Raw genomic sequence first — 27,671 nt, 5'->3', positions numbered from 1 at the left:
CCGGCGCGAGCCCTGCCATCGCCTGCTGCAGCGGGCGCCCCGTGCTCCCCAGCGCGAGAAATGGCTGGGTGCTGGCGCCTGCCCCTCTGCTGCCTCTTGGCGTCTGTCCTGCCCGCGGCCCTGGGCACCAACAGAGAAGGTGAGGCTTCGGAAGGGTCGACGGTTCCTGTTTTCACGCTGACGTGGGGTCCCGCCAGCGGCTCTGCTCGCAGCCCTGCCCCAGTGCCGGCAACTGGGAGCCGTCTGGGTGCTGCAGCACCCTGCTAGGGTGCTCTTCCCTCCCACCTTTGCGATTAAAATTGGATCTTTTAGTAGGTGCTTTTCCTTACGTTCCCTCCAGGGTTAAATATCCCATGAGCATTTAGAGTTTATTTTCTTACTGACATCCCCTTTAAAGAACTTATTTACATGCAATTACTTTATTGTTTTCTGTATAAAGCCTTGCTACTTGGGTGGGATTTGGGTGGGAGCTTGAGCATCACCCAGAGAGCGGGTGGCTGATCTGCCTGCTGCTGCTGTAGCCAAAACCTTCCCTAAGCCTGAGGAAGAGCTGGTGGCATCCAGCATCCTGTTTGCTGTAGCAATATATGTGGTGTTTGTATTTTGTGTGAGTCTGTGGGGCTCACAAGCTGCCCGCGGCCCTGCTACCCACTGTGGGAAGCGGGAGTCTCCCGTGGAACACAAGACCGATGGCGAGCTTTAAATATGCAGAGAATCCTCTTGCACTTGCAGTTGTAGTGGAGAGTGCAGCGCAGGGATGTTTAAGTGCGTCCAGCCCAGTGGTACTTCAATATCAGGGTTTCAGTTGTATTGGTGCGTAGTGTGGAGATGGGTATGTTTGGTCAAAATTGTTTTCATGCGTATTTTGTCACTACTGAGATACTTCAATTTTTTTTGTTTGTTTGCAGTACTGATGTTCTGAAACTCACTGGCGTGAAGTTGGTCTTTTATCAGTTTTAAGTGCAATGTGATAGGGAGAAAAAGTGGTGAATAAGTGGGGGCTTTGTTGTTTTTTGTTCTGTTTTTTTGTGGGTTTTTTTGGTTTGTTTTCTTTTGCGGTGGGACTGGGTGTTTTCTGTTTTCTTTTGGTGGTTTGTTATAGCTGTTTTGGTTTTGGGGTGGTTTTTTTAGGGGGTGTGTGTGGTTTTTTTAAAGACCTGATTGACTTTACATGTCGCTTGGATAATTATTACAGCAGCCTTAATTGCATGCAAGTTTTAAAATACTGATGTTGCTTTTTCCTCCCCTCTCCTTCCTGGCAGCATGTAGGTTGCTGCTTTTCCATGGACTCTTGAACCTATTTCTACAAGTATGTAAAAGGGACAGCCAATAACTGGCCATGCATTTATGCTGCAGCAGACTTTCTGAGTTTGTTTGGGGGTGTAAATTAGTCGCCCGTGCTGTTACTCCTTGGTCCTGGTGCTAGAAGTGTTCTTGTAATTAGCATACGTAATCCTGTTTTGCTTGCAAGTGAAGTGCTTGAATCAAATTGGGTTCATGTATGATCTGGTCGAGTGGCAGAGGTCAGGGCACTTGTACTCTGAACCTGTGCAGAGCCTTGCCGAAGCAAATGTGCGTTTTGCCTTGGTGATGTGCCTGCACGTGATGGCTGAAGGAGTGTCCCAGGGTTCAGGGAAGAGTTGGGGTGTGGAGGTCAGATGTGCCGATGAGGTATGTGACTTGGTGTGTTGGAAAGGAGACACCAAATGGCAGCTTTTGGCTCCTGGTGTGTGGGGTCTCCCTGCTGATGCTGATGGAGCCCCAGGCAGTTCTTCCTACAGTGAGAAGGCTGTGGAGTTGGGCAGTGGGGAAACCCAGAACGTAGGGTAATGGATGGGACAGCCTTCTGGGTCACTGACCCAAAGCATGGAGCAGGGAATGGTTTGTGTTGTTGTGGAGGCTTTGCTGTGTGCAAAGCTCTGTTTTCTTGATGAAAAGAGTAGTCTTTGTAGACCGACACATATGCACAGGGCTCTGGGTTCTGCTCCTTGCAGACACAGGGCCAACCTAATTTTCTGGTTTTGTGAATTTAAGAAGACAATTTCAGAGGTGCAGAGCTGTCTGTCTCCTTCTCCAAGTCTTTCTGATGTGGGAATTCGTCTCTACACAGCAAACAAGCATTTTTCATGCTTCATTTAGCTGGGTGGGAGCTGAGGGAGCGATGTACTGCTGGATGCATGCCATGGGTCTCCTTCATCCTAACACAGCACTAAAGACACCCAGCTGTGAAGCTTCTCCTCTGTGAAGCCTGTTCTTCTCCACAGCTGTTTGAGAAATGGATGATCTAAGGGCACAGCCTCAGGGCACCTGGACACAAAAATGATCCTGTCCTCAGTTGGTCCTCATCTTCCAGCAGCTCCTGCATGCTCCAACTCGTTAGCAACTTCAGTGCCTCATTCTTGGCAAAGATTAACCTGCCTGAGCTCTCAGGTTTCCAGAAGACCAGCAACAGGAACAGATACACCGGTGAGGTGGTGGCACTAATCTGCAACAGCATCTTGAATGGCTTCTTATTGGCGATACCTGAATCCGTGCCAGGGCTGGAGAGCTGACTGTTAACGTGCTGCAGCCTTAGAGCAATACCTGAAAAAAGGTTTTTGTTCCCTGGGGGAATGGTGCTCATGCCTGTAATTTAGCAACCCAGTAAATCCTCCAGATTACGTAGATGTAGGGTGATGTATGGGTGGGGTTTAACTCAATGATTATGTGTCCCTTCCAACTAGCTGTAGTGAGGGGGGATGGGGCTGGGATCGACCCCAATCAGTCCAGCTGTGAAAGTGAGCACAGATGCCTCGAGAAAGTCCTGCACTGCTGCTCTTGGTGGGATGTTCATATTGTCTGGTCAGTGGTGGTGTCCCCTGAGCCTCTAGATGCTTTCTCATACCCTACAAGGCAGGACTTCTGCACCCACAGGTCCCCTCCCAGCAGGCTGGGATAGCAGAAGACCTTCTCCTGGTCTCCTGGCAGCCAGGCTGCAAGGAAAGAGCGGTGTTTGCCGGAGCTGGGAAAATCTCTCTCCGTGTTTGCTGGCACATGAGGTCATTCCTGTTCTTGGCAGCATGCTTGGCTGAGTGCCTTCCTCTGGTATGTGGGTGTTCATGGGTGTGTGTGAGGGCGCGGCAGTGCCCGGGGTGCGTGCTTGGGCGATGAGCGCAGGAGCCTGCGCCTGGTCTCTGCAATCACAGATGCAGAGGACAGGGACTTGTATCCTCGGGCTAATCTCTGCCAGGAGTGCTGGAAGGAGGAGCCTCCGCATGTGTCAAGTACAACGCGCTGTCTGCATCCAGGCTGCAGGTTTCTGCTTGCTTTTGGATTTCCTCCACCTCCCTGTGCTGTCAGAGGTGACCTGAGCTGGGGGTAGTTTGGAGCATTTCATCAGCAGGCTCTGCACCCCTGCAGAAACTGCTTTTTCCCTCAGGGTGTTTTTCTTCTGCCTGTCTTTGCCAGCTTTTCTTTCAGCTGTGCCTGCTCTCCTCAGTGGCACTGAGGAACTCATCTGAGATAAAGGTCTTTGAGCTTAAACACTCTAGTACTGGCTGCTGAGGGCTTGGCAAATAGATGAGAGATGTCTTCAAGAGAAGACCTGGGCAAGACAATGAAGGATGACATGGAGCAGGCATGTCTGATACCTGCCAGTATCTGGCAGTGTCTGGCATCTTTCATGCAGCAATGTGGGCAGCTGCAGCTTTTCTTCCTGGGGAGGGCGGGTGAGATGACCAGTGTAAGCCTGCCAAAACCTTTGTTGTTTTTTAATCTACCTGTTGGCTGGCACACTTCTGCCAAGCTCCTCTGATCTCAAACCATTCCTTATCACCCCTGCGCTTGGCTGGGAGGACACTTGTGTGCCGACCCAGATGGAGGGACCTGGTGGAAGTTGGTTGAGCTTTTCTTTCTGGGCTCTGGGTGAAGCAAAACATAACGTCAGGGATCCTTCCCTTTTCCCTAAACTCACCAGTAAGATTCCTCACTCTTTTCTCAGGACAACCCAGGTTTGATTTGGTTTGGGGTTTTTTGCCACCTCTGCTTACTCAAAGACTTTATTGTGTTGGAAGGCCTCCGAAAGGATGAAGAACATGAAGCCATGCTGTGCTGTGGAGTGGGTCTCCTTGGCTCAGGGGGAGTTGTCCATTCTGAGCTGTGTCGGCAGTGAAATCAGGCATCGCTCCAAAGTGAAGGGATGCAGAGCACGGTGTGGGTAGCAGTGGCACAGGGGTGTCTGATAGACAAGCACAGAGACATGAGGACAGGGCTTGTTATTAGCAGAGCAAGAAGAGGAGGTTTGCATTGCCTGGGCTTGTTCCTTGGCCATCAGGGTGGGTTTACAGCTTCACAGCTGGTACCCCCATCTCCAAGCATCATTTGAGGTGTCTCTTTCATCTCCTCAGTGTGCGACTGCAACGGGATGTCCAGGCAGTGCATCTTCGACTGGCACCTCCTGAGGGAGACAGGCAATGGGTACCGCTGCCTTGGCTGCCTGGGCAACACGGAGGGTGCCCGCTGTGAGCGCTGCAAGGAGGGCTTCTTCCGCCAGCGGGAGGAGGACTGCTGCCTGCCCTGCCGCTGCCACCCTCACGGTACGTGGCTGTCTGCCGGGGGACAGGGTTGGGTCAGGGGCGTAGCGGGGCTTAAAGTGACTGCCAAGTGCCTGCTGCCATGCATATTCTTAGCCCTTGCTGTACACATGGGCTAATCTGGCCTCTGGGTCCCTACACACCAGACCAGAGCATTGCAGGAGGAGCACGCTGGGCTGGCTTGACTCCCGGTGGGATTGTCTGGGAACGTGACAGAGCCCAGTTCTGTATTGCTGCACCCTAAGTCGTATGAGCTCCTTGTCCTCCTGTTTCACTGCTTCGTGCTGGGAGTTTTGAACCCCTCAGTGCCTCCAGACCACATCCAGGTTTCAAGACCCACCTGCCCCCTGAAATAATCATATTCACAGAATGGTTTGGGTTGGAAGGGATCTTCGAAGATCACCTGGTCTAAATGCCTGTCATGGGCAGGGACACTTTCCACTAGACCAGGTTGCTCAAAGCCCCATCCACCCTGTCCTTGAATAATTCCAGGAATGGGGCATCCACAGCTGTGTTCCAAGTCCCACCACCCTCATCAGAAAACTTTTCTTCCTTATGTCCAATCTAAACCTCCTGTCTTTCAGTTTAAAACCTTTGCCCCTTGTTCTGTCACAACAGGCCCTGATAAAAAGTCTCTCTTTTTACCATCTCCCCTCCTGAGGTGCAGCACTATGAGCTGAGGAATAATCCTTTCATTTTTACAATACAATTAAAAGCCTTTGTGAAGCTCACCTTTATATATTGATCCCCCTTTGTATATTCAAAGGCCCAAATAACATCTCCCTGGAGCCTTCTCTTCTCCAGGTTGAACAATCTCAACGCTCTCAGCCTTTCTCCATAGCAGAGGCGCTCCAGCCCTCTGACCATTTTGATGGCCCGCTCTGCAGCCACTCCAGCAGGGTCTATGGCTCCAGAGCTGGATGAAGTGCTCCAGGTGGGGTCTCATGAGAGTGGAGTAGAGGGCAAGCATCACCTCCCTCAACCAGTTGGCCATGCTGCCGGTGATGCAGCTCAGCACACGATTGGCTTTCTGGGCTGCAAATACATAGTGCTGCCTCATGTCCAACTTTCCATCTACCAGTACCCCCAAGTCCTTCTCCATAGAGCTGCTCTCCATTCATCCATCCCCCAGTCTGTACTGATATTGAGGATTGCCCTGAGCCAGGTGCAGGACCTTGCACTTGATCTTACTGAACTTCATGCGGTTCACATGGGCCCACTCCTCCAGCCTGTCAAGGTTCCTCTGGGTGGCATCCCTTCCCTCCAGCACTTCCACCAATAATCCCTGCCTCACTGAGAGGGACCCTACTCTGTTCTGCCCTGAATTTGGCTGGTGACCAGGAACCTGCTGATGCCTACCAGGAGCTGCCCTGCGGAGAGCTGCTTTCCCCTCCCAGCTGCAGTCCTCAAGGACAGTGGCCAAACCCCAACACTGAAGTGGCAGCTTTTGCCAGCTTTTTGAGTCATGCTGATGCTTCCTGGGTGCCACAGTGTTTGGTGGGCTCTGCAAAAGGCTTTTAGTTGCATTGTAAAAGTGAAAGGATAATTCCTCAGTTCACAGTGTTGCACCTCAAGAGTGGAGGTGGTGCAAAGTGCTGCGGCGCTTGGGGACTGATAGGAAGCTTCAGCCTCTCACCTCCTCCGGCAGCTTTTTGCAGGCTGCAGGGCTACAAGATGGGATTTCTAACTCTGGGGTGTTTTCTGTGGGTCTTGTGGTGCTTACACAGTAGATGTGTTGGCTCCTTCATCCTCATCATGTTTCTGCTTGCTGTGCAAGTAGGTAGCTCGTACATCTTGCACTGAGGTGCTGTAGATCTTGAAATGCCTGTTGGTCCCTGTTGATGCAGGAAGATCACTAGAAGCACTATCTGCACAAGAAAAACAGGTGGCAAGAGGACAGAACCATAGGCTTTAAGGTGGTGGGGGGAGGGTGAATATCCCCTTGGCTGCCCCCCCACTCCACTGGCATGCAGGGAGGGCCCAGCTGCAGGACAGAGCCCTTGGCTCTGGCATCCTCTCTCCTCGGTGCCTGTATGCATTAGATGGTTAGAAATGAAAGATCCTGCCATGGTCCTTGGCCCCATAGGATCCTTGTAGAGGCACCAAAGTCATGTACTACCTATGTCTACTAGCAGAGAGGCTGGCAAAGAAATAAAAATCCTCTGCTTGGTTTGCATGCCCTGGGCTCAGTCTTGTCCTTCACAATGACATTTATGTCAGGAAAGAGGATCCTTGTCCTGGGCATCTGGTCAATGCCTGCTGGGATTTATCTCCTCCAAATCTCCTGCATGAGTCGGGGAGGCTGAAGCAGCTGTAACAGCCAGACCTGGTGTCTTAGCCCTGTGCTGGTATCTCAAGGGGAGACCTGTTGCTCAGTTGCTGCTGCAGTGATGGTGTGGTGCTTTGCTCCCCTGTCCTGCAGCAGCGTTGCTGGGAGGGTGTGGGGAGGTGTCCATCTAAACCTCTTCCCCTCTTTCTGCAGGTGCCCTCAGCCCACAGTGCAACAGTGATGGCCAGTGCAGCTGCAAACCTGGAGTGATGGGCAAGAAATGTGACCAGTGCCAGCCGGGCTTCGAGTCCCTCTCTGAGGCCGGGTGCCAGAGGAGTGGGCAGTAAGTGCTGGTGACCATCAATGGCATAGGGGCTGCTGGAGGACTGGCTTCCAGAACTCTTCCAGCAGCTGTAAAGAACCTATGCTTGCTGAAAACACCACATGCAAGGGCAGAGGCAGTCTGTGTGTGGCAGCACACCGATAGCCTTAAGCTAATCTTGCTATGAGAAAGCAGGCTCACGCAGGGCTGGACCTCCATTGCAGCCTGCAGAGCTCACTGTCGCACAATAGCACCAAAATCTGAGCCTAACCATTCTCCAAGGCGATTGCTTTGTTATCCAGATAATGTCAGACAGGCAACAGCCAGGCTAGGTGATGTAAAATAAAACCTGCCCACTTGTCAGTCTTCCTGGTGTCAGTGCCACTCACAAGGACTGTCCCCGTGCAAAGATGTGCATGCAAAAATCAAGCCCTTCCTTTGCATGAAGCCTAGGTTTAAACACCTTTCGAAGCATTTCTGGTTTGGCTTCCTTAGCGCTGTGTCCTCTTCTTCCTTGCTTCACCCTGCCATTGCTCCTTTGGGGCCCTAAAAGTCAAAGGGTCAGGGCAAGGGGTGGTCTGCCATGCCCGGTCTCCTGCCCGTGTCTCCTCAGGGTGTTGCTGCCTGTTGGAGCATAGCCAGGGTGTATTAAACATAGCCAGGATTTATTAAGCTCAGCAGAGCTTTTCTTTGCTCTTGTAGGTGGGTCTGGTGCTCTGGGGTGTCCTAGGTTGGTAGTGTTGGGCCCTGTCTCAGCCTGGCATCCGTACTGCTGCGGGTGAATTACATAGAGAGATGGCTCTGCTGATTATTTTTCCCCTTCTAGCATGGCAGTGGTATCTTGGGGGGAGGGAGTAGGGGGCAGTTCTCTGCTGTCTTGTGTAACATCTGGAGGCACTGAGCTCCCACGCCAAGCTGGAAATCCAGGTAGAGGTTCCTGGTGTCCTTGTTACAGGAGCCTGCAGTGTGCATGTGACCTGGCTGGCAGCACGGGGGACTGCCTCTCCGGCCGCTGTGTCTGCAAGGGGAGCACTACCGGAGAGCGGTGTGAGAGGTGGGTGTCAGCAGGACTTGCTGGACCACTGTGTGGCATGTTCTGCATCTCCCTGGCAGTTGCATGTGCCTATCCTTCCATCCTAGCCTGGCAATGACCCTGAACCACAGCAATGGCTGTGTTGTACAGCTGTTGTTAGAAAGCTGGTTGTGTTGGCCAAGAAGAGGAGAAAACAGACTTGAATGTTGTCACCTTCTTGTGCTTTCCCAGGTGCAAACAAAACTTCTATAACTTGGATGCCAGAAATCCTGCAGGATGCTCCCCCTGCTTTTGCTATGGGCACTCAGCTGCATGTGTCAGTGCAGACAACCACAGCATCTACAACATCACCTCCACCTTCCAGCAAGGTGAAGCCCAGGCAGGACATCCCTAAGGCTCCTGGGGATGTTTGCCATCCCTTTTCTTTGACAAGCTGCATGTAGTAGCTGCCTGGTTTGCAGCCCTGCTGGGAGTACCTGTGGTTTGATGGGTGGGATGGCTTGATCATAGGGAAAGTAGAGTATGGGAGGAAAATGGGGAGCATGGGCTGCTTCATCATGTCTTTCCTGCCACTTGGGAGGAAACCTCTATACCCAGCCTGGCTTATTTACAGATGTGTCAGCACAGATACCTGTGGTGCTCCCTCGGAAGTCAAGGAGTAGGAAGCCAAAGGGTTTTGATAAAAGACAGCTTTAGAAAGTTTCTGGAGTCCTGGAAACACCTTCCCTGTCCCTACTGACTGCTCCTTGTTGGTGCTGCAGGTGCTGAAGGCTGGCGAGGTGTCCATGAAAGCGGCTCCCCAGCCCAGCTCCAGTGGTCCCCACGTCATCAGGATGCCTTCATACCAGCAAGGAGATCGGAACCAACATACTTCATGGCGCCCGGTAGGTGTGAGACCAGTGAGGGGGAGTGCTGATGATGTCCCTTTGCTTGGTCTGATCCCATGAACTGAGCCTTTAGGAGGAACGCAAGATTTTAAGCTTTTAATTTTCTCCCTTCCTTCCCTTTGCAGCAAAATTCCTTGGGAACCAGCAGCTGAGCTACGGCCAGACACTCTCCTTTGATTACCGTCTGGACCGAGGGGGACGCCAGCCATCTCCTTACGATGTGGTCCTGGAAGGAGATGGCCTGAGAATCACTGCCCCCTTCTTGCCCCAGGGGAAGGTTCTGCCCTGTGGTGTCAGCCAAACATACACATTCAGGTAAAGAGTGATGCTGGGGCATCTGGGGCTGGGTGAGCAAAAAATGCTGCAGCTTCAGGGAGCTCCTGGATTCAGCTGTGGTCCCTTGGACGTGGCAAATAGCTGCCTGATTTGGGCTGGATGCATCTCAGGTGCTTCTCTCCTGGATGAAGAGGTTACTTGGTGAGAGGGGCAGTAGAAAAATCTGTTTTGAGGTTGGGCTGGGTATTTTGCTTGGGGTCAGTCACATGGGTGGAGGTCGTTCCACAGAACCTTAAGCTCAGGAGGGAGATAGGCGAGGGCTGCCATATCTTCTTGACAAGGCATCTCGTTTTCTTAGAAACTAGTTCCATTTCTCCCCCCTCCCACGGGCAGGTTGGATGAGCACCCAAGCAGCAAGTGGAGCCCAAGGCTGAATCACTTTGAATATCGCAGGCTGCTGGGGAACCTGACAGCTCTCTGGATCCGAGCCACCTTTGGGGAGTACAGTAAGTGAGGGACAGCTTTGCAAGCACAAGGTTGGCTTCTCCTCATTGCTGGAGATGCCAAGTCTCTGATGGAGACGCCTTTGCTGAAAGGTATTAAAAAATAATAACAATAATTTTAAAAGTTCCCTAAGATGGGCAAAATGAAATTATGAAGAGATTGAGTAGGATGGCAACAGTGGGGCAGCAAAGCCTGCGGGCGTTGTAATGACACAGGAGACCTGTGCGGGTCCTGGGTGTGGGTGACTGACCGGCTGTTCCTCCCTCCAGGCACTGGCTACCTTGACAACGTCACCCTGGTGTCAGCACAACCCAGTGCCGGAGTCCCTGCTCCCTGGGTGGAGCACTGCAAGTGCCCGGCGGGATACCGGGGGCAGTTCTGCGAGAGGTGTGCCCCTGGCTACCACAGAGATGCCCCCAGCCAGGGGCCCTTCAGCATCTGTGTGCCATGCAATTGCCACGGGGGAGGAATTTGTGATCCTGACACTGGTAAGAGAAGCCACCTCCACACTGTGCTTGTAGGGTGTATAGGATCACAGGGCTGTGTCCTGAAAATTGAGCTGTAGAGGGTATGGGGGCACTGAGTAGCACAGGATTATTGACTTGGGAAGCTGGAGTGTAGGCAACATCCTGGACAAAACTTCTCAGGGCCTAGAAGTGCTGCATTCAAAAATACAGTTAAGATGCATTTGGATCAAATTGGGTTTAGATGATGCTCATTGGAGAGAGAAAAAGCATTTTCTACTGCCTAGATAGCAGCCTCTTGTAGGGGGTTTGGACTAGATGACCTTTAAAGATCCCTTCTAACCCAAACTATTTTATGACTCTGTGATTCTATGTGGTGTGAGTAGGTATCAGAAATATGAACATGTTTTACTACATGTCTTGTTAAAATAGCCCACAGTGTTGCCACGTAAAGCCAAAGTAATGCAAAGTTAACCTGTTGGTATTTTCGAAGTCTGAACTGGAATTTCCAAATGTTTGAGCATTGAATAGGGGGCACAAATGACAATGTGTGCCTCCTTAGGAGCTATACAAGCTGTGAAAAAGGAGATACAGCCACCTGTGTGTCGTGATAGCCAGCCTTCCTGCCAGTGAGGTTCTCACTGGGATCCCACTGCAGGGGCAGAGCATGGTCCTTCTCATGTAGTGAAGCACTGATGGGCAGAGAAATGAAGAGGATATGGGCAGGCGTGGAGATTGTGAGGGATCCAGTGGAGGATGCTGGACCACAGGTGCTTATGCTGCAGTGGGTGGCATGACCACCAGCAGAGGGTGGCCAGGAAGTGGAGCGGTGGAGGGTGTTCCACCAGGAGTGAGAGCAAACTGCCCTAAGCTCCTTCCTTCCTTCTTCAGGTGAATGCTACTCGGGAGATGAAAACGTGGCCAACAGTGTCAGCTGTCCCTTTGGCTTCTACCAAGACCCGCAGCAGCTGCACAGCTGCAGGGCATGCCCCTGTGGCAATGGCCAAGGCTGCTCACTGGTGCCAGGCGGTGAGGAGGTTGTCTGTGACAGCTGCCCTCCTGGAGCTGCTGGTAATGCCCTTCTCCAGGTCACTTCTGCTCTGCCTTTCTCCAGAGCTTCTACCTGCTGTACTGGGAGATGCAGGCATCGGTGAGCCAGGATACTCAGAGCTGGGTGGATCATCCCATCTTCTCATCCTGGCTTGCCTGTGGCACTGCAGCTCCTGCCTGTAACGGGGTGTTTCAGCCCCAAGAGCTGTGTAAACACACATTACCTGCCCGGGGAAAGGTTCTTGTCTAAACAGATAATGTGAATCAAAAAGAATGGGTGGAGAGGGAGGGGAATAGAGAAATGGGGGCAGAGGAACCAAACAAAACCAAACAGAAAAACGACTTGCCTGAAGTCAGTTGTTGCACTCAGCTTTTGAGAGCCTGTCTGGTGCATTGTGCATCGGCTGTGGCAGCAAGGAGAGTGGAGATGCTGTTGTGCCAATCCTGATGGGGCTGAACACCCTCATTTCTCTGGAGCAGAAGCATCAAGGCAGCCTCTGCCTTCTGGGCAAGAGCATGAGCTTCTCCTCATCTCTTGTTTCCTAGGGGCCAGCTGTGAGTACTGTGCTGACGGCTATTTTGGAGACCCAGCAGCTTCCCGGCCCTGCCAGCTGTGCCAGTGCAACGGCAACGTGGAGCCCAATGCCGTGGGGAACTGCGATCGCCAGACGGGCGAGTGCCTCAAGTGCATCTACAACACCGCTGGCTTCTATTGCGACCGCTGCAAAGACGGCTTCTTTGGGAACCCCCTGGCCCCCGATCCTGCTGACAAGTGCAGAGGTGAGACCCAGGCTCAGTCTGAGCTGGGATGAGTAAGAAAATCCACGCTGAAGTGTGGAGTGGCTTCACAGGAATGGGAATGTTGCAAAAGCTGAGGCTGGAAAGTGGGAGCAGAGAGCGGGAACCGGAACACAGGGCTAAACAGTGGGAGGAAAGCAGGAGGAGAGAGTGGATGGGAATATGTGCTGAGACCTGAGGGTGACAGGCTTCTTTGAACCTGTGCCACTCTGACCTGCAGCCTGCACCTGTGACTCTGCTGGTGCTGAGCCCCTGAAGTGCAGGAGTGATGGGAGCTGCATCTGCAAGCCTGGCTTCGAGGGTCCCAACTGTGAAGAGAGTGAGTGCCCGGCTTGCTACGGCCAGGTGAAAGCCCAGGTGAGAATCTGTGCCAGCCCCAGGGCCATTGAGTGGCAGAGAGTGCAGCAATACCCTTATCCTCAAGCATCCCCTCCTGGTGCAGCTGAGAAGTGATTTTGTAAGCTGTGCCTGGACTTTGGGCTTTGGGTTTGTACCAATTCAACTGACAAAAGGAAAAAAACCCCAAAACCTAGTACTGCTGGCCTGCTGTGCCCCATCAAAAGAAAGCCCTTGCTTTACTCTCCATCCTCTGGCCAGACTGTGGACCTGGTTCCCGCCCTGGTTATTCCACTGTGGGTTTGGTGTTCTGCTGGCTAATGGTCTGGTCTGCTATGTTTGCAGATGGACCTGTACCTGCAGCAGCTGGCAGAGCTGGAGCTGCTGTTCTCAGAGGTACAAGCTGGTGGTGGGACTGAGAGCCATGAGCTGGAGGGGAGGATGCAGCTGGCAGAGGAGATGCTGCGGAACATCCTCGCAGAAGCCCTCACCCTGCAAGGTACCACCCCACCTGCTGCCCTTAGATGGGGCCATCTGTGCTGTATCAGGAGGGTTTTGCTGCCTGTGCCTTTTTGCTCAGCGATGAGTTTCTCTTCAGCCTTTCTCTTTCCTTCTCACCAGCTTCTGACAGGTCTCTGGAAAGCCGTGTGGTCAGGATGAAGGGGCAAGGGTCCAGTTCCCAGAACCGCTTGGATGAGATCAAGGCAACGGTGGAGAGGCTGAGGTCCCTTGGGAGTCAGTATGAGAGGCAGGTGCAGGACACTCGGCAGCTGCTGGAGAGAGCCAGGCTGGGCCTGGACCGCAGTGCAGCCGCTCTGCGTCAGGTGGTAAGAGCATCCTTGTGCAATGTGCTCCTAACCTAGCCCAGGGCTGAAAAAAATCCAGGGGGAAAGGAAGAATTTAATGTATTCCAGTTATTATGTTTATTTTGTGAGCGCTAAAGATATTTTGGCAGTCCTTTCTGTAGGGCTGGGAGCTGGAGAGGTGTTGGCAGAGACCTTTGGGGGTCTGTGAAGGTTTAATGTGCCGCAGTTGCCTCTTTCACTGCTGAATCAGATAGAGGACAGGAAAGAGCTTTCATGCCTCTCTTCCTCCCTCCTCAGACCATTCCCACTTCAAACCTTCCCGGGGGCTCGAATCAGTTCTTGATGCTGGCCCAGGAGGCTCTGAGACTGGCCAACAGGTGAGTTGTTCCTGCCATCAGCCAAGAGAGAGGGAAGAGGGGAACTGAGATCCTGCTGGGCACGCAGAAAGTCCTTTTTGGGTGTCCTTGCCTATACACCTGGCTGCGGCTGCCACCACCTCTGCACCAGCCCTTTAGCAGGGGAAGATGCAGCTGCCAGGCTGGCCTTCACTGCCCTACAGAGCTGTCCTCAGTAGCATTTGAGGGTGGAGTTGAATGTGGTTTAGAAGCATTTTTGGGATCAGACTTTGGCCTATGGGTGTCCAGCTGGAACAGGCAGCATCTTCCTCCCCCTCGTGCTCCTCTACCCTTAGGAGATGCAGAAGGGACAAGCAAAATATGCATCCCCTTCTCAAATGTGCTGTTTTTCCTCAAAGGGTGCAATACAGCGTTGCTGAATACAATGCTAAAGGAAGTTGGTGGAGAAAACTTTTGTGGGAAGCCTTTCTCACGAGCATTCCCCTGTGCTTTGCAGCCATGCACAAGCCGCCAACACCATTGAGCAAGCTGTGAAGGCGGCACAGGAGGACGCACGGCAGGCGCTGGAGCTGGTGCGCACGGCTGCTGGTGGAGAGGCGGCCTCCGCAGGCTCCCTGCAAGGGCTGCGAGGGAAGTGAGTGCAGGCTGTGTTCACCCACGGGTAGTGGGGGGACATGGGAGGGAGGAGGGGGGTGGCCAAGTGTCTGTGCCCCCTTCCCTGCCTCCCCAGCTGAGTTGCAGAAACGTGTGGCTGGAGGCAAGAAAGGCAGGGTCTTGCCTGGACTTTGACTGCTGACACTGTTGAGCAGTGGAGATAGAGGGTCAGCAGCTCTGCGGAGCATCTGCTTCCCACGCCACAGACCACGATGCTCCCAGAGGCCTGCCTGCAGCTGGGGGAAGGGTTTTAATGCCCTGTGTGTGAACAGGCTCCTGGGGATGACTTTCATACGTGGTTGCAAATCTGGGCTGGGTTTAGCATAAGGGTAGATTTAGCCCTGTATTGTCTGGGTGGCTCTTGGGCTGGTGTCTCTCCAGAGCCCACCATGGTGCTGGGATTTTGCAAACCACTGGTTGGTGTGAACAACAGCCCCAAAAGAAGTTAAGAGGCTGAACAGGGACGTGTAGTAGGAAACATCCAGTGGTAGGACAGGGATTAGCAGAGCCACTCTGGAGCCTGTGAGGGTTCAGCTGGTGTGAAACACCCTTGGTTTCTGGAGTGGGAGCAAGCAACCAGCAGACTCCCACCTTGGTAGAGAGGCTGGGGTGCAGGGGATGTTTGTAATTTGCTTTCCCTGCATGATAAATCTGCATGGGGCCTCGTAGAGCATGAACAAGTCAATGTAGGAGGCAGCATTAATGTGCTGGGAGGTTGGCAGTTTGGCTGGCACCATGCTCTTAAACCTCCTGTCCATGCAGGTATGAGGACCTGAAGTCGCTGGCTGGAGGCCTGAAAGCTGATGCTGATGGGATGGCCTCTGAGGCAGACAAGGCTTATCAGGGCAGCCTGGTGCTCCTCAGCTCCCTGTCCCGCCTGACAAAGACCGACATCGGGTCCTTTGAGGTGAGGGCTTTGTGCCTGTGGGACCAGGAGATTCCCTTTCCCTCTTCTCTCTGCTCTCCCTGCTACCCTGCCAGCAACTCAGCCCTTCCCAGGGCTCTGTTCCCACTGGAGAGCCATTGGATACGCATCCTCCCACCCTTTTGTTGCTACAGCTGGCTGCAATGCATCTGTCACTGCTTGCTGTGGTTCCTGGTGAGCATCCAGGCAGCCATTGCATCTTTCTATTTCAGGGGGAGGCAACCCGGCTGAAGCAGGATGCCAGTGCTCTCCTTAACCTGGTGGACACCTACATGGCACAGTACAGGCAGCTGCAGAGCCGCACAGGGCGCTGGGAGGAAGAAATCAAGCAGCTGCTGCGAAGGGGAGAGGGCAAGAGAGCGGTAAAAGTTTGGCTGGGGGGCTGCAGCTTGAGTCATCTTCAGCGTGAGCTGGAGCCTTGGTGGGATGCCCATAGAATCACCACTACTAGTTGGTATCCTAGCCTGTTCGTCAAAGGGAAGGTAGCTCTGACTTCCTGCAGCAGGACAGTGCCCTTCGTCAGAAAGGCAGCCACTTGGGGTTGGTCTTCTGGAGCCAGTGGGAGACCTCACCATGTATGCAGAACTGCTGCTACAGGGTCTCACCTGCACATCTCCGTATGGGGCAGGTTGAAGACCTGCTGCTGGAAAGATTAGAGCAAAGCTGGTTGAGGAGCACCAGCACAAGCCTCTGCTGACACATCAGGCCATGGCAGCCATGATTCAGGGGCAACAGCAGGCATTTGAGAACAGGCTGATGGGTCTTCTCCTGCAGTGCAGCTCCTTTCAGACTGCTCTGGGACTGTCTGATGTTCTTGTACCATGTCCTTCATCTGCCTGTTGTGTCCTCTTCACCCACTGCAGATGCTGACGCAGCTGCTCTCCCGAGCCAACCTCGCCAGGAGCACAGCCCTGCAAGCTGTGAGCGCTGGCAATGCCACTTTCTATGAGGTGGAACAGATCCTGAAGAGCCTCCGGGGTAACGTCTAGAAACCCTTTCTTTCCCCTTCCTTGTGGTATCTCACAAAGGTAGCGCAGCTTCATTTCCACACACGTTTCTTTCAGAGTTTAACCTGCAAGCAGCGGACAAGAGAAGGGAAGCTGAAGATGCCATGAGGAGGCTACCGGTTATCAGCAGCATGGTCACAAGTGCCAGGGAGAAGACAGACCGAGCTGAATCAATCCTGGGCAGCGCTGCTTCTGAATCCAAGGCGGCCAGCAGCGCAGCAGCGGAAGCGAAGGAGATCACCATGGGGATCCAGCAGGTGAGGACAGGCTCCAGTGCCATTGCTAGCAGAGAAGAGTTTGGAAGGGACAGCCATGGAAGAAGAGGAGATGGTTGGCATCTTCCTTTTCATGGTGGACCTGATGCACTGACTTTGGCTGACATTTGTCTACAGCGGACCCTTCAGATACCAGAGTTGGCTGTAGATGAGTGGGTGTGTGTGGATGTTTTCAGGCACCTTTGTCCCGTGAGGACCTCTGTGGCATCTCATTGTGGCCACTTTTCAGTGATCAAGGGGATTTTTCCACAGTCTGAGTCACTGGCAGACTATTGAGCTCCCAGAACTGGTGTTGATGGGTTCAGCTCCCAGATGTGTGTTGTAATTCCCCAGGGATTTGCTGATGTGTGCAGGAGTGGTTGAGCCATAGTCACAGATACAACTCTCTGGAGCAGCTAAGTGGTGCAAGAATATGAAGGACACAGGACAGCCTATGATAATTTTGAGTCCCTGTAGAAGGAACCTGTTTCCACCAGCTCCATGCCTTGGTGCACCCAGACTGATTTCAGCCATGCTTTGCTCCTCTGAAAGTGCCCTTGCCTTCCCTAGGATATTACTCGGCTGAAGGTGGAAGCCAACAAGACAGCTGATGGTGTCCTTGCTCTGGAGAAGGCAGTGGCCGCTTTGCGGCGTGAGGCCAAGGAAGCGGATGGTGAATTTGAGAGGAAGCTCTTGGAGGTTGAGGCGGATGCTGCTGTGATACAGGAGGTGGGTCCCTGTCTCCCTCACCTTGCCCCCTTCCCCATTGACTTTTGGGCTAGACATTGCCTTACATCTGCTGCCTTGCCTCCTTCAGACAGCTCAGGAAGCTCAGAGGGTCCATGCCAAGGCTGGCCGGGCAGGGGTGGTCGTGCAGGAGACGTTGAGTGCCCTGGAAGAGCTGCTGCATCTAATGAGTAGGTTTTGAGATGCTGCTGTAAAGCATGGATGGAAGTGGGTCCCCACTGGGGTCTAGGCAGGGGTATTCGGAGTTTAGCAGGAAACTGCCTCAGATAATGCCTGTAAATGGGCTGGGTAACAGAATGGAGATGAAGTATCTAGAAAGATCTAGTCCTCAGCCTCCATCCATGGTTCCCTCTTCCTTGTTTTCCTCCCGTGCAACAGACCAGCCTGGTGCTGTGGATGAGGATGGCCTGAAGCAGCTCGAGATGAATTTTAGCAAAGCCAAAACCAGAAGCAACCAGCTGAAGGACAAGATGTTGGAGCTGGAGCAGACAGCCACATTGCAGAAGGCTCGGGTGCAGACGCTGGAGAGCAGCATTGATGAGATCCTGGCAGATATTAAGAACCTGGAGGATATCCAGAGAAATCTTCCTCCAGGCTGCTACAACACAAAAGCCATCGAATTGCCGTGAGCGAGCTCTGGAAAGGATGCAGCGCCTGCCAGGCTGAAGGCAGGAGAGCCTGGCCCAGCTGCCTTCCCCAAACCTGGCAGGACTGGCTGTGTTTGACTGTGTTGAACTGATCCTTACCCTCAAGTTGAGCATGGCAGCTGAAGCTCACATTGTCACACCGGCCCTGGAGAGTCCCTGATTTTTCAAAGTGGTCCATCCCTTGGTCATGGGAGGAAGGAGATGCTTGGATGCATGAGGGTGCCACTGCCTGAAGAACAGCCCCTTCCTACAACATTTCTTTGAGTTGCAGGTGGGGATTGCTTGGTGTCGACCTTGGGAATTTGCACGGTTCAGAGCCTGGAGTTCATAGCTGAGAGGTTCATCCCCCCTGTGGATCCTCTCTCCTGGTCTGGCACACACAGGAGGACTGGAATCTCTGTCCTTACTTTTGACACTGCCACCGCCATCTCTTCATGTTCTCCACAAAGTCTTCTTCACCTTCAGTAGCTCAGGAGGCAGGGAATGAGCAGTGTGAAGAGGCAGTTGGGGGAGACAAGTTTTTAGCTGTGGCACTGGTGATGCTTCACATGGCTTTCTCCTCCCAGCCTGCCCATTCCTCACCTGGCTGAGAATGGTGCTGGTGTGGCTTAGAGATTTGGCATCAGATGCCACTGATAACCCTTTTCATAAAGCTGCATGTCTTCCATGCTTCTTCTCAGTGAGGTGGTTACTGTTATGCTAAGGCTGGTGGGTAGAAGCCACCAGCTGCCTCTGAGCTCACAGTGATGTGCTGTATGGAGGAAGAGGAGGATCCCAGGTTAGCAGAGAGAACTGCTGGGGGCTCTGAAGTGGAAAGACTTTCCTGCTCTACCTGCTTCCTTCAGCCAGGAGGAGAGGGTCCCCCTTCTTTCTTCCACACTTCAAGTCCCAAAGCCCCCGAGGGGTAGCTTTTTTGTCAAAGTTCCTCCTGGGCAAGCACAGGCCTCTCCACTATCCCCTTCATGTTCAAACACAAGCTTTCCTTCCAAGACCAGTCAGTTCAGTGCCAGGCAGCTTCCTGGGTGCCCCAGAGCCCAAGGGAAGGTGATGTCCACTCTGCAAAAGCACCCAGAATCCTGCAGTACTTGTCACAGGAATGAGGGCTTTCTCCAGGGGTCTGCAGCCACAAGCCATGTCTGAGAACCTGGTCCCATTCTGCTGCAGTGCCAGCGCCCTGATTTGATGGGTTTAAAAATATTGAAGATGTCTCTGGTTTGGTGCTGTCTATTCGCCCTCCCTCCCACCTCCCACTGGTGCTGGATGTTTTTTAGGGACTCAGATAGTTGTCCAAGGGGTTTCTCACTGTACATCTGGGCAGAGCTTGGAGGAGCTGAAGACCGCAGTGCTTCACCCACCTATGGCTTTTCAGTGGTTCCAGCTCTGCTCTGACACCACTCCCAGCTTCCTTTAGATGCTATTTCCAGATCCCAGCAGATGGAATTCAACTTTGCTGAAGCACTCTGACCTGCGTAGTGGTGAAAGGGGAGGTCCTGGGTGGAGGAGGACACTTTTGGGGACTCACCCCTTGTTAGGTCCAATTCTCTGGTAAAGCAGTGCCCATGCTTTTGCTTCATAAGGATATACCAAGTACTATGTTTGCCCTGAACTTTTATTTAAGTGAAATGTATTCTTGCCTCTGGCATGTCTTCCTTCTCCCATTGTACAGTGTAGGGACAGGTATTATGGACTTGACTTTATTTTTCCACAGGATGGGTTTTCTGGAAGGGAGAAGGTAAATAAATAATGAATACTTTTGGCTGGATCTTGCCTACTGGTTTATTCTCTCTAGCTCCCTGCTTTGAGTGAGTTTGGCCATCTGTTCTCCCAGCAGTGCAGCCACTGCTCTCTTTGTGCTGACTTGGTCTTGAGGCTGTTTTGAAATAACGCCAGTAATATCTTTGTTTTGTTTTGTTTATTACATAATTTAAACATTTTGCTGATAAAGTGTTTTTTTTTTTTTGTCAATGACTGTTTTTTTCATATAGCAACAGAAAAAAAAAAAGGCTCCAAAACTTTTGACAGAGGTGGGATTGGTGGCATGGCAACTTCAACCCCTTGCCCTCCCCACCCTATTCTGATTTTTTCCCCTGAAAGGTGTTTGAAGTTCATTCCTCTTTCAGCAAATTGCTCTGTTTAAAAGTGGAGGTTCAAAGACCAAAACCCACGAGGTTCTTCCCAGCCCTCTCCTGCACCCTGGAAACCCCGGTTCTCACCTCCCTGGCTGTCACATGGATCTTCAGGGATGAATATTTTTTCCCATACCCACCCAAAGACATTTTCTAAACCAGTCCCAGAACTGAATGATCTGTTACAAACCCCCCATCCCACCTGCCCCGTACTGTGAGTTTTGCTCAGCGGATACAGGAGGGCGCAGGTAAGACTAGTAAGACGGAATATACTCATCATCCATACCACACGGCTATGTCTCTAAGGCATGCCATCCTAACCGCAATGGGATGGGAGGCTGGCTGGCTTCCCCTGCATCCTGTCTTGCGTACCTGAGGGAGGGAGGGAGGATCTGAGATGGCTCTTGGACATGTCACCTGCCTTCCTTCTCCATCTCCTTTGTTTTATTTCCTTGTGTCTTTTCCTCAGTTAAAACCCACTGTCCTTCCTCCGCCTTCAAAGAAGCGTTGCTCGTCCATGAGGTTAAAATCTGCATGTGTGTGTTTTTGGAGGCTTGGCGCTAAGAAACATGGGTGATGACTGGCAAGGAGAGGAGACTGCTGTCTGAAATAACTTCTGTGTTGGGGTGGAGTGGGAGGAGAGACTGTAAAACTCAACATGTGAGAACAACGGGTGGAGAAGAGTCTAGCTACTGGCTTATGTATGTTGGGCTTACACGGGTGAGATGTCCTACTGTTGGCACCTGCCCAGCCTGTTAGCTAAGTGAGCTCAGTAGGATGTTGGCAAGCAGCTCAAACTGGCTGAAGACCTCCCTGGAGAAGAGGCACCCCTGCAGTCCAAGTCCCTCGCTCTTACCACCCTCTCTGCTTTGGTGTCTACACATATCCTCACCCCACAGGATATGTACGCAACCACCCACAGATACCAGAGCTGGCACTGAGGGATTCAGCTGCCAAATTTACAACTGTTCCTGAACAAGCCTCTCCACATGGAGGAAAACCCCTGGCAAGGAAAGACCTCTTCTGGCCTTTAGGCAAGTCACATCACTTCTGTCTCTCTTGCTTTCCCTTCTGGGAAGGGCTGTGCCCTCCTTGAGAAGTTGTTAGCTACCACTCATAAAACCCTGCCTGCTGCAAGGAGACTGTGGCTGTAGGCCGCCTTGTTTTGCCCAGAGTTGCTTGCTGGTACAGAGATGTAAGCAGCATTCAGCAGGTCATTTAGCACAATGTCTCACCCTTGGAGGTTCCATGAAAGTAGCTTGTGACTCTTCATAGACTTTTAAGAGGAAAAATGAGTAATTTCAGATCTTTTCATGAAACACCCTGGAGGACTCTCAGCCTTCACGTGTTTCAACACAGCACTCTCCTTTGCTGGGGACCAGCAGCTAGTCACAGCACTGCCCTAGGAAAGCCACAAAGCCAGCATGGGCAATGGTCATGCTCTGGGAGAGGGTGGTGGCGTGGGCTAGCCTGAGTCTAGTTAGCCCAAATTTGTGGGGAGTGGGCAGATGTCTGCTATAGCAGCTATAGGCAGCAGAGCTTTACCCAAAGTGATAGAAGGTTAGATGGAGCAAAGGGAGGGGAAAAGATGAGGAGTAAAGCAGGACTGCACCTTCCTCGCTGTGGCTGTGACCTTTTTCAGGGGCCATGCAAGGTCCTTGCACCTCAGGGATGCTCAGCAGGATGACTGCCTGCTTCAGCAACCCTCAACTCTTCAGGACTTAAATAATTTTCTTTTGCTTCATGTTGCCTGCCCTGCTTTTGACACTAGTATCTCCACTAGACTCCATCCCTGGCATCTGGGGGCATGTCATAGGCAGGAGAGCAGGAGACTGGCATGTCCCAAGGGATGTGCAAAGCAGCCACAGCCAGTTTGGGAGGGGGGAAGTATCATGCATTTAATAAACTCTTCAAGGAGAGGAAGAGGGCAGGATCAGTGGGAGAAGGAGGAAGTTTACAGACAGAAATGGAGATCTGGAGGCTAGAGGATGGGGATGGACCCAGCCCCCACAAAGCTCAGCCTGGTTTGGGGGTCGTCACTTCCTTCTTTCTCCCTCCTTTCTTGGCTTCATAAATGGTGGGTCCCCTTCTAGGTGCTGAGGGCTGCCCCCTCTGACACTGGGGCAGAGTAGAGCATCTCCCCAACTCCGCTTGTCAAGGGAGTTGACTTAGGGTGGGTTGGGGTCACTTGCAGCCAAGGAAAGGTGAAACATGACATCCCCCCCTAGTAATGCTTTGGCAGCCATGCTTACCCAAGGCTCTGCTTCCTTTCAGAAATGCACCTTCCATGATTTTTTAGGGCCAGGGGGAGGATTTTGTTAGCTGGGTTGTCCTATTGCCGGCCTGAGGAGGTTCACCTGCCATGGGGCACTGAGCCAGTTGTTTTACAACTGCCTGCTGCCAACCAGGATTCATTTGGTCATCATGTTGAGAGGTCCAAAGGGCTCACACTAAAACTATTTAAGAAAACAAAGTCCACCTAGATTTATTGAGCTTAAGTACTCTAAGATGATGCAGAAGAGGAAGCCCCTGCTCTGAGCATGCTGGGAGGATGGACGGGGGGGACCATTTCCCAGTGACATGCTGGGAGGGGGGTGCCAGAGCCACTCTTTTATGGGTCCCCCCCTTCCTCCCCACATGTGAGGGGAAGGGTGATTCCCTGAAAAAAGAGACTAAACCGTTCTCGTTGGGGCTGTGCTGCGGTTCCCTGGACATTGCTGCACGATGGAGCTTTGGCGCCGGGGGTGAGAGGCAGACATGGGCAGGAGGCCATGGGGTGGGGAGAGAGATGGAGGCACAGACTGAGAGAGAGAGAGATAAAAGTGACGCAGAGCTGTAGGCAGGCGGAACACGAGGGCTGTCTCGCTGCAACACCTCTGGCGTTTAGCCGGAGGCATTAATGTAGAGCTGGCTCTTGAGGATGTAGTCGATGACAGGCTGGCAGAGGTAATCCACAACGTGTCCGTCCCCATGCTGCAGGGCCAGTCTGGGGGTGCGGGGGGAGAGAAAGGGATCAGAATCCACTTGGGTGGGTCAGGTGCCCCTGCAAATGAAGGGGCTGGCTGGGGGCACCCCTCTCCCCACTCTGTCATGGGAGTTGCCCTGCATCACCCACCTGCTTTTGGTGGAGCTGACGACTGACATGGGGTGGTTTGAGTCGTCCTTCACTACCAGGATGTTGTTCTGCAGGGCAAGGAAGAAGAGAGGAGGGATGGCCTGAAAGCAGGTGTCTGCACCACCAGCCTCTCCACCCCACTAGACTCAGGGAGCTGCTGTGTGGTGGCCCCATTGCCCATCCCACATAGCAGCTGAGAGCATCTGGCCTCAAGACTTTTTGTGCCCTGTGGCAGAATTGCTCCCCTGGGTAAAGAGAGGCTGTTGGTCCTCTCACAATCTTCCTTGGCCACACGTGCATCCACTTACTTTGTACTTGCGGAGTATGGAGGAGTGGTTCATGATCCGGTCGGGGTCTGCTCCATCCCGGGGCACCACCACAATCCCGAACTCCCCGACAATCACCTCCATCTAGGAGCAACCCAAAGTGGAGAGAGCTTTATAACCACCCCACACAAAACCTGCTGCTGCCTGCCCCCACCACCCCACACCATGAAAGCTGGGCTATGGATGGAGATAGAAAGTGAATTTGAGACTATCTCCAAGGCATTTGGCCAAAACTTGGAATATCAAGGCATGGTGAGTGGTCTGCAGTGGAAAAGCACAGGGATCTTGTCATTAGATGTTGAGGCTAGGCTTTAGGGAGGACTTGTCATGGTAGAAGGAGGATGGCAGCAGAAGAGGTTGCCCAAGGAGGATGTGACCTCTGCCTTGCTTGGAAGGCTTTGTGAGGAGGACAGACACATTGGTTCTGACAGAGGCCTTGTAGAATTATTCTTCCAAGGTTGTTAGAGCCAAAGCTGGTGGCCAAGTTTGCCACCATGTAGGGATGGCTCCCGCTGCTCGCACCCATCTCAGGTGAGACAAACCAGGCCCATCCAAAAGAGCGCTAGGTCAGCAAATTCGGGCAGCAGGAGTACATGAGGTGGTGTTGGTGCAGAATGCCTCCTCTGCTTGTGCTTTGACATCAAAATTTTGCATCGTTTGTGCTGGGCTTCAAGACTTGCCTTATCTCAGATTTTGCAGCCTTTCAGAGGAGATATCTGCCAGCTAATTGTTTTTAAAAACCTCAGGATTGAAGACGTGGTAACTGATTTTAGAAATGGTTGACAGACTCAAGGAAGGGGGCAGGTTGTGTTGACTGACTGATTTCAGTGAAGAGCCAGGGGAGCTACCATTGCCAGCAATGCTCTGACTGCTGGGAGCATTATGTGGGTTGGTAACCCAGCTCCTTCTCTAGGGCTGGTGTCCTGCCATGAAAATCTAGTTTCTCCTGGTAGAGACTGCAGTATTGAGGATGCTGGGTGTCCTGCTGCCATCCTACACTAATGGGGGGTGGACAGTTACAGTGAGGCGGGCAGCAGATTTCCTCCCTTTGAGCTGTGGCAGTGAAGGTGCTGAGATGGGCTCTCATCAGCTGTGAGTTAGTGTTAGGCAGCATCTGGCTGAGGAGTCAAGATGGTTTTACTTATTTGCCTTTGTAAAGATGGGTACTTGGGTACTCCACGTTGCAGGAAAAGCCTTTTATTAAGTGGAAGATGTTGATTTGGTTGGAATTGTGGTTAATTTCTAATATTTGGCTATCTTCTGTAAATATCTTACTTCCTACCTCAACACCTCACTCTGCTGGGACTGGCACCTGCTTGATGCTTGCTCCTTCTAAGGGACAAGGAGTGGGAGTGCAGCCTTTGGAAATCCCTTGGGACAGGCTTACCCTGCACCTCAGGTGATGTCCTCTGCATGTATGGTAAGTGGGAGCAGGGCTTGGTCTGTGGAAGGCAGGCTGGGTAAAGTTGGTGACTCTGGAGCAGCAGACCCTGTCCCTCAGGCTGCCTGTGTGTAGGGGAGTTGAGGGTCAGGGTTGGGATGGAAGAGGCAGTGGGGGTGGTGGGCACAGCTCCTGCCATCCCAAGGGACCTGAGCAGCTCCTGGGAGTGCTGGGTCTGGGAAGCAGAGGAGGAGAAAGAGAGCCTGGGGAAGAGGGGCACAGAGGGGTGTCCAGCAGTGGTGACTCACGTCTGCCTCATTCCAGAGACCAGGGATGCAGAAGGACTCCAGCAGGTCGCTGCCACAGAGCAGTAAGATGCGAAGCTCTGAAGAAAAGAAGCAGAGAAGCTCAGAGGTAGGATCAAACGGGACTGAGAAGGCACTCCCCACCTTCCTCCCCATTGCACTTCTTGGGGGGGAAACTTCTTCTGCACAGACCTCACCTGCCAAAACAAGTCCTGATAAAGATCTCATGTCCTTTCTCACATCCCACCTGGTACCAAACATCAAATACCTCCTCTCCTACTTTATTTCAGCTCCTCTCCCGTGCTGCTGGGTTGTTGTCAGCATTGCTACACTCTGTTCAACTAGGGCTGTGCTCCAGCCCTGGAGGTGAGGTATCCCTGGGGAAGGGAGTAATTTCTCCATGCTACAGGCACCCACAATTGCTCTATGATCTGCTGCAGGGGTTCCAGCCACAGGGCAACATGGAGAGCCCAGGGGACTGCTCAAAGCCCTGGGCATGGCTGTATTTGCTTTTAGCAAAGCTGATAGTGAAGCATGAGAGGTTTTCCTTTCTCATCTTAGAGGACTTTCGTGTCCTCCCTTTCTCTGATAGCTGGCACCAAGGTGAGATGACCCAGCATCCTTCAGTCACCCCTGGATCTGTCATGCAACTGCTCCTGAGCTGCATAGCACTGGCCCAGAGGAGCCAGAATGATGTGGAGGGGGCGTGTGTACTCACCGATCTCCTCATATCTCATCACTGTCCCCAAGTTGGCATTTTCATCTGAGGAGAGGAAGCAAAAGAGAGGTGTTGGTGTTCAGCCTAGAAGAGGGGGCTGGGAGAAAAGCTGGGGGCTGGAGCGAAATCAGAGGTGATGCTGGACCATTCACTTACCCACAAAAGTGAAGCGCTCCATGGGTGGGCGAACGCAGCAAATCCGGCTCAGGCTTTCTCCCACCTTCCCGAGGATCTTTGCTAAAAGAAGGCAAATTAATGAGAAGCTGTGTGACCAACTCACACAAGTGCTTTGGCCACCCTGGTCCTGTGAGATACTCCTGTGCCTGGGTCCAGGAACTGCTCTCAGCATCTCTCCACCACCTCCTTTCACAGCCTTAACTCCTGAGAGTGCTACGCTGTGCTTTAAAGGGACAAGTTGGATAGCTAAAATCACTAAAAAGATCACAAGATGTTAATGTTTATGGGATTTAAGAAATGTCCTCTCTTATCCCCAGCTAATACCTCTGTGTCCCACATCACACTGGCTGGTGGGGGATCCAGCCATACCACTTTTCCTGCCAGTTTACCCCTTGCATGCAGTCTGTGGGTACCAGTTAGCCTTTGTCTTAGCTGATTTCACCACGTGGATGTCATCCAGCTGAAGTCCAGTGAGATTTCACAGCCATTTTAACCTACTCTTGGCTCCCCTTGCTGTACTGGACACTAACTCCTCCATCACATCCTCACCCAACCCTGGGCTTGGAGACTGATGAGTGATCTGAGCCAAAAATAAGATGATGAAGCACTGTTCCTAATGCTTGGCAGCCCTGGCTGGGAGGTGGGGGATAGATGTTCATTCCGCTCTTCCCTACCCTGCTGCCACCTACCCGCAGTGGGCTTGTTGGAGACGTTGTTGTTCTGGTAGATGGTCTGCGAGGACTCGTTCTGGGGCTGGCCGATCACAGGGGTGATGGAGGGCGTGTTGACATTGGAGAGGATGCAGCCAGTCACTCTCTGCAACAAAGGAGAGATGTAGCTGGAACTGTGCCTTTACCCCAGCTACCTCCCAAAACCTTTATGACTCTGTATTGATCCTCTGCAACCCAAGCTGAAGTTATCTTCAGTGATACATATCTCCAAGCTCACTTTAGGACCCCCAGCCCCATCAACCTCACCAGATAGGCCTAGAGCTAGCAGGACCCTGTGAATAATGACTTGTGATTAAGGCTGGGTATGGTGGGGTTAACTTTTTGTGTGGACCCATGAGGCTGGCAAGGCTGCAGCCATGCTGCCTGCAGCTGGCATCACCCCCGTCACATGGAGATGCTCATAAGTGCTGGTGAATAAATAAAAATACAGCAGCTGATGAATCAGTGGTGCAAAGCCAGCAGCTTATACATTACCCTGGGAGCAAACATGCCCTCTTTTCCTTCACTGGTCCCTGCAGGACAAGGAAGACATCTCCAGGGGCTCCCTGGCTTTGACACCAGGGTCCCTTGATGCACTAGACATCTTGCCAGGCTGGTTAATGCTGCTTCTGTGCCTTCTGTCTGGGCTGCTCATGAGATTGTATGATGCTGTTTTCTCCATTTCCTGTCCTTGGTTTGCTCACTATATCCAAGTGTTGGCAGCAGTCCTGCTCTCCTGTCCCTGGCAGTCACCCAAGGGCAGCCACCTTCCTCCTTGGCTCTCAGGCCTGCCTGGGCTTTGGAGGGACTTTTTCTCCTGGGTTTTGTGCTCTCCAGGGACTTCCCATATGCTGAATTTTCCAGCTGAGTCACTCTGTCAGGTTCATATATCAGTTTCATCTTAGCT

General features: G+C 52.5%; 3 protein-coding genes across 3 annotated transcripts in view; 2 read left to right on the top strand and 1 right to left on the bottom strand.

The window, feature by feature from the left end:
• The first annotated feature begins 17 nt into the window (after positions 1-17).
• Positions 18-8,589, top strand: LOC115612211 (laminin subunit gamma-2-like). The gene is made up of 5 exons (XM_030496226.1): positions 18-139; positions 4,386-4,574; positions 7,054-7,183; positions 8,118-8,216; positions 8,427-8,589. Exons 1-5 carry the CDS (start codon positions 61-63, stop codon positions 8,587-8,589), a joined length of 660 nt encoding a protein of 219 aa, XP_030352086.1. The 5' UTR covers positions 18-60.
• Positions 8,590-8,940: 351 nt separating this feature from the next.
• On the top strand, positions 8,941-19,668 carry LAMC2 (laminin subunit gamma 2; the record flags this gene model as incomplete). Its single annotated transcript, XM_030496225.1, has 18 exons — positions 8,941-9,079; positions 9,208-9,397; positions 9,752-9,864; positions 10,132-10,350; positions 11,218-11,397; positions 11,923-12,156; positions 12,395-12,531; positions 12,856-13,009; positions 13,132-13,337; positions 13,614-13,693; positions 14,169-14,306; positions 15,089-15,233; positions 15,464-15,613; positions 16,115-16,229; positions 16,316-16,515; positions 17,083-17,241; positions 17,330-17,429; positions 17,638-19,668. Coding segments are annotated over 18 exons (2,910 nt in total), but the record flags the coding sequence as incomplete, so codon positions are not given.
• A 2,236-nt stretch (positions 19,669-21,904) lies between these two features.
• Positions 21,905-27,671, bottom strand: part of NMNAT2 (nicotinamide nucleotide adenylyltransferase 2) — a 29,782-nt gene continuing 24,015 nt past the window's right edge. Inside the window, exons 5-11 of the mRNA XM_030495132.2 lie at positions 26,744-26,870; positions 26,034-26,114; positions 25,878-25,922; positions 25,163-25,239; positions 23,456-23,557; positions 23,148-23,215; positions 21,905-23,018 (exon numbers count right to left, since the gene is read on the bottom strand). Coding sequence (XP_030350992.1) covers positions 22,916-23,018; positions 23,148-23,215; positions 23,456-23,557; positions 25,163-25,239; positions 25,878-25,922; positions 26,034-26,114; positions 26,744-26,870 — 603 coding nt within the window. The 3' untranslated portion in view covers positions 21,905-22,915. The remainder of the gene's footprint in view (positions 23,019-23,147; positions 23,216-23,455; positions 23,558-25,162; positions 25,240-25,877; positions 25,923-26,033; positions 26,115-26,743; positions 26,871-27,671) is intronic.

This window comes from Strigops habroptila, chromosome 8 (assembly GCF_004027225.2).
Source record: "Strigops habroptila isolate Jane chromosome 8, bStrHab1.2.pri, whole genome shotgun sequence".
NCBI classification, from domain to species: Eukaryota; Metazoa; Chordata; class Aves; order Psittaciformes; family Psittacidae; genus Strigops; species Strigops habroptila.
Note: the sequence above shows the minus strand (reverse complement) of the source record. Positions and strands in the feature narration are given on the sequence as shown.

Bases quoted from the DNA above. Each gene is read 5' to 3' on its own strand.
- LOC115612211 (XM_030496226.1), top strand. From the start codon at position 61: ATGGCTGGGTGCTGGCGCCTGCCCCTCTGCTGCCTCTTGGCGTCTGTC. The intron at 140-4,385 runs GTGAGGCTTCGG...TCATCTCCTCAG, and splicing joins CCTGGGCACCAACAGAGAAG to TGTGCGACTGCAACGGGATG. The intron at 4,575-7,053 runs GTACGTGGCTGT...CTCTTTCTGCAG, and splicing joins CTGCCGCTGCCACCCTCACG to GTGCCCTCAGCCCACAGTGC.